The following is a 5,239-nucleotide window of genomic DNA, read 5'->3' on the forward strand; positions in this document are numbered from 1 at the left end:
CCCGGCCCCTCGGGCGCGCCCCGCCCAGCCCCCCGGAGCCCGGCCGTCCCCGGGCGCCTACCTATGGTGGAGATGAAGGTGGAGTTGAAGGCGTCCTCGGAGAAGCGGAACAGGACACAGGTCTTCCCCACCCCCGAGTCCCCGATCAGCAGCAGCTTGAACAGGTAATCGTAGGTCTTCGCCATATTACACTCTCTCCCGGACGGGAAGTGCGGCCGGCGCCGCGCCACTGGCCGGCGCATCCGTCCGTCAGACGCGAACCCACCCCCTATTGGCTGCCGGCCCGCCGACGTCACCGAAGCTGCGCCCGCCCCGACCCCGCCCTGCGCGGGGAGAACTGAGGAAGGGGCGAGCGCCGCGCAGAGCCGGAAGCAGCTCGGCCGCGCCGCCCATTGGCCGGCGTGTGGGATCAGCCGCGTTCTGATTGGCCCGCGGGAAGAGTCGGGGGGCTTCAAATGAGAACCAGGTGGGGGGCGTGGCGCTCGCGTCCCCGCCTTCGGGGCCGCGGCTCTTCGGAGGGCTCCGCCCCGCCCTCTCGTCGGGAGGGGTGCCAACAGCTCAGCGCGCCTTCGGCTCGGCGCTTGGGGGCGCGATGCGCGTGCGCACGGGCGAACGGTCCGCTCCAGCAGGCGGCGCACGCGCGTGGCGACACGGAAGCCCCGCCCTCCCCCCGGGCGCGCAGCCGCAGTGCGCGCCCCGAGGCGAGCGCGGGAACGGGCGGGCCACGCGGCGAGGACGGACGCAGCGACCGCGGGGTTCGTGTAAAAGTTTATTTTGCCCAAAAATGTAGAAAAAGTGGTGAGTGTGACACAGGGCGGGGCAGCGGGGCGGCTCAGCCTGGCCCGGCCGTAATAAATAGGAGCGGGGCGGGGCCGGCGAAGCTTCTAGAAGCGGCGGCGAGGCTGTGAACCGGCGCTGACCCCCCCACGGCCGGACGGTGTGACGTCGGCTGAGAGGTGACGAAGACCGAGGCCGGACTGCGGGTGCCCCCGGCCATCCAGAAGCTTCTATGCCAGCTCGCCCTCGGGGTGCCCCCGGCCTTTGACCTGGGCTCTGTTGGGGGGTGGGGGGCTGGAGACCCGCCCCGTCCGCTCTTTGGGCTGGGTTTTCCCGCACGGGGCGCGGAGGCTCCCCGAGGCCCGCAGGGACCGGGATCCCCGCAAGGCGCGGCGGGGCCTGGGCCGCCCTGCGGGGCCTCCCTGCGGGGCCTGGGCCGCCCTGCGGGGCCTCCCTGCGGGGCCTGGGCCGCCCTCCGCTCGGGTCTGCTCTTTGATTTGCCCCCTGCCCTGCGAGCTCACACCGCCAGCGGCGAGGAAGGTTCTAGCACGGTCCAGAGCCTTGTGGGTTGCTGGCTGCGCGTCCTATTCCACCATTTCCCAATCCAGCCTGAAGAGAACAATCAACCGACCCTGCCTAAGGAAGAAAGGTAGCGCGTATAGAAAGGGCTAGAAAGAAGCGGTGCTCCGGGAAGCGAGGGGGGCGCTGGACTGCGGTGCGTGCGCAAAGCTTGTCTGATACAAAATGCGTGGCCAGGAACTCAGCATCCGCTCCCAGTCTCACGCTGAGCCCGCTGGACTCCAGGATTCCTTAAATACAGTTGAGTTCATTGAGCGTCTGGTCCAGTGTTTGGTGCAAACCCACGTTCTCTTCTTTGGCCTGCGCTAGTTTCTCTGGGGGAGGGGGAAGAGAGAGGAACGAATGAATGAGCATCGACATCCTCAAAACAATGTCGAGGGAACCTCCAACGTCCAGACTAAAAGTCAAAATGCTTTTCTCTGTGTGTGTCAGTCCTGGGACTTGAACTCAGGACCTGGGTGCTGTCCCTAAGCTTTTTCCTTCAAGGCTGGTGGCACTTGAGCCACAGCTCCACTTCATTTTCTGGTGGTTCATTGGAGATAAGAGACTCATAGACTTTTCTGCTCAGGCTGGCTTTGAACTGCGATCCTCGGATCTCAGTCTCCTGAGTAGCTGGGATGACAGGTGTGATGAGCCACTGGTGAATATGTTGCACACATGAGGATTCTTTGCCTGTCTGAAATGCAAACTGAATCCCCTGCCCCCCCCCCCCAGCCCTGCGTGCAACAGAGACGTGAGTGGCGTCACATTCCTGGCTGTGATCTGTGTGTAACAAGGGGCGGGGGGCGCCAGGGACACAGACGGGGGACAGGATGGTCACCATAACAACGACAGCAGAAGCTATGGAGTAAGTCATAATGAAGATTTCTAGGCCCAGAGACAGTGCACGCCTGTAATCCTGGCTTCACTCCGGAGGCTGAGATCTGAGGGTGGCGGTTCAAAGCCAGCTCGGGAAAGTCTGTGAGGCTCATCTCCACTTACCACCCAACAGCTGGGCGCGGCGCTGGAGCTCACGGGGTAGAGCGGCAGCCTTGAGAGACAGAGCCGGGGGCAGCGCCTGCCGGCCGGGTGCCAGCACAGTGTTTAGTTGTCGTGGAGATGCATTTCCCCTCCACACCCCTGGCCCAGCCCGGTTCAGGGAGGTGCCTGTGTATCCATGGCAACGGATTCAAACAGAACTGAAACTGAAGCCAGGGCGGCGAGGCCCAGCAAATACACAAGATGAGGCCCGGTGGCTGCGTCTCCTAGAACTGTGCACCTCTTCATCCCACAAAGCCAGGAAATTTCACTGAGCTCAGTAGCTCCTGCCTGTCATCCCAGCGATGCAGGAGGCTGAGATCTGAGGATCGCGGTTCAAAGCCAGCCCCGGCAGGAAAGCCTGTGAGACTCTTATCTCCAGTGAACCACCAGAAAACTGGAAGTGGCGCTGTGGATCAAGTGGTAGAGTGCTCGCCTTGAGCTGAAGAGCTGAGGGTCAGCGCAAGGCCCAGAGTTCAAGCCCCACGACTGACAACATCAAACGACAGGGCCTTGGTCATGGCCGGAGTGCAGCTGTCCTGCCGGGGTGACAGGCCCAGTCCCCCGTTTTCTTAGCTGTGTTGTAAGAGTGGGATGGGGGTGAACAGGATCGGGGTTGGCTGTGGCAGTGAGGACAGGGGTCCTGACCCCAGCCCTGCGAGAAACAGACAAGAAAGAACAGGAGGCCTGAGGAGACCGCACTGTTGCTGCTGTTCGGACGCCCATTCCAGCCTCTGAGACCAAGGCCGGCTTGTATGTCCTGTAGCCTCAACCTGCAGCCCAGACTCCCCAGGGGGGGAGGCCCCCACCTATGACTCCAAAGGCAGCGAGGAGGGAAGAGAGCAGTGGGAAAGGGAGGAGAGGAATGCAGTTATCAGAGGGCTTGAGTGTGAACTGGGATGCGAGGGCTGGAGCTCTGGCAGCCTGCGGAGAGCGTGAGGCTCGGGCTGGAGTGGATGCCAAGGCCTCTACAGAGGTCATGTCACTGACCATGTGGTCCAGCTCCTCACCGATGGAATAGAGCCGGGCGGGGGGGGGGGAGACGGAAACAGCACAGAGATGGAGTGTCAGGGCGGGCGGCCCACGTGTGTGAGGGAAAGAGAAAAGGCAGAAGTGACAGAGGCAGGGCGAGGGTCACGGGGTGGCCCACAGGCACAGTCATGTCCAATGATGTCACCAGGTCAAAGGCCACAGACCAGGTCAAAGGCCGCGGTATAGATGTCCTTATAAGGAAACCTTGCCTCCACCAAAGCTGCTGGAATTTTCCACTACACCCAGAGGCCCAGGGGCAGAATTTGAGAATTGGCCGGCCCACTGGAGACCTCAAGCCAGGGAAGCCGGGCACTGGCGGCTCTTAAGACTCAGGAGACTGAGATCTGAGGATGGCGGTTCAAAACCAGCCCAGGCAGCAACGTCTGGGAGACTCATCTCTAATGCATCAGCCAAAGGCTGGAGGTGGAGCTGTGGCTCAAGAGGTTGAGCACCAGCCTGGACTTTGAAAAAAACTCAGGGCCAGCGGCCAGGTGCTCCGTTCAAGCCCTGGGACCAGCACAGACACCAAACTAAGACAGCAGATGCGGCCGAGACCTAGACAGCCACCGCCCCCCCCAGCCGAGACCTAACAGCCCCCCCCCCCCCCCGCCACCCCCTCAAGACGCACTCACCTTCCAGGTCGTCAATGGTCTTCTCCAGTTTGGCCACCGTTCGTTCTGCAAACTCTGCCCGGGTCTCGGCCTGCAGGGGAGCAGAGTCAGTGCTGCGCCCCGGGCCGGGTGCCCGTGGGGGGGCTGTGGGGGGGGCAAGCGGGGTGCTCACCTCCTTCAGTTTGTCAGACAGGAGTTTGATTTCTTCCTCATATTTATCCTCCTTTTCAGAATACTGAGAGAGAAACAAACACTTAAAAATCAAAAGAGAAGCCGGGCGCCAGTGGCTCACACCTGTAATCCTAGCTACTCAGGAGGCTGAGATCTGAGGATCTCCGTTCAAAGCCAGCCCGGGCAGGAAAGTCCCTGAGACTCTGATCTCCAATGAACCACCAGAAAACTGGAAGTGGCGCTGTAGCTCAAGTGGTAGAGCACTTGCCTGGAGCTGAAGAGCTGAGGGACAGCACCCAGGCCCAGAGTTCAAGCCCCACGACCAACCAAAAACAAAAATAAAAAAAGAGAGAGGGTGCCGTGACTCCTGCCCGTAATCCCAGCTACTCCGGAGGTGGAGGTCAGTGAGCCTGGGTGGAGAGTCAGCCAGGGCCCCCCCAGCCCCCGAGGCGAGGAAGCAGGGCTGCAGGGTGGGCTCCGCCACAGGCAGGAGGCAGTGCGTGAGTGCGCGTCTTCCCACACCCCGCCCCAGGGGCCGTGTGGGGAGCGGGGTGCAGCACCCACCTTCTCGGATGCGGCCTCCAGGGACTTGAGGTTGTTGGTGACGTTCTTGAGCTCCTCCTCCAGGTCCCCGCACTTCCTGCGCACACGGGAGAAGGGGCGCCTCACTAAGGCCGCCCGGGTACGGGGTGGGGTGGGGGGGGCCCTGAGGGGCAGGGGTCAGCCCCCATCACGGCGCACAGCGCTGGGGGACCCCCCTCCCCGGGCCTGAGGACGCCTCCTCCCGGTCGCTGGAACTCCTGGGATGCCACTCGGGGTCTCAAAACAGAGGGCAGGGCTGGGTGCTGGTGCCGCGCCCGTCCCCCCGCCCTCAGGAGGCTGAGATCTGGGGATCACGGTTCAGCGCTCCGCGGCGGGGGGCGGCCGCACCCCGTCCCCCCGAGCGCCACTCACAGCTCCGACACCTCTGCGCGCTCCTCCGCTCGCTCCAGCTCGCCCTCCAGGATGACCAGCTTGCGCGCCACCTGCGGGACGCAGGGCGGTGACGCGCG

General features: G+C 63.3%; 2 protein-coding genes across 2 annotated transcripts in view; both read right to left on the minus strand.

The window, feature by feature from the left end:
* Window positions 1-205, minus strand: part of Rab8a (RAB8A, member RAS oncogene family) — a gene marked incomplete at its 3' end in the record, with an annotated part of 9,135 nt that extends 8,930 nt beyond the window's left edge. Inside the window, exon 1 of the mRNA XM_013028301.1 lies at window positions 62-205. Within this exon, the coding sequence (XP_012883755.1) occupies window positions 62-185 (124 nt within the window). The remainder of the gene's footprint in view (window positions 1-61) is intronic.
* Window positions 206-1,354: 1,149 nt separating this feature from the next.
* The window catches only part of Tpm4 (tropomyosin 4), a 6,811-nt gene continuing 2,926 nt past the window's right edge, over window positions 1,355-5,239 (minus strand). The window contains exons 3-7 of the mRNA XM_013028369.1: window positions 5,142-5,212; window positions 4,752-4,827; window positions 4,189-4,251; window positions 4,038-4,107; window positions 1,355-1,670 (exon numbers count right to left, since the gene is read on the minus strand). Of these exons, the coding sequence (XP_012883823.1) occupies window positions 1,588-1,670; window positions 4,038-4,107; window positions 4,189-4,251; window positions 4,752-4,827; window positions 5,142-5,212 (363 nt within the window). The 3' untranslated portion in view covers window positions 1,355-1,587. The remainder of the gene's footprint in view (window positions 1,671-4,037; window positions 4,108-4,188; window positions 4,252-4,751; window positions 4,828-5,141; window positions 5,213-5,239) is intronic.

The sequence above is a fragment of the Dipodomys ordii genome, unplaced genomic scaffold (genome assembly GCF_000151885.1).
Source record: "Dipodomys ordii isolate 6190 unplaced genomic scaffold, Dord_2.0 Scaffold108, whole genome shotgun sequence".
Taxonomy (NCBI): domain Eukaryota; kingdom Metazoa; phylum Chordata; class Mammalia; order Rodentia; family Heteromyidae; genus Dipodomys; species Dipodomys ordii.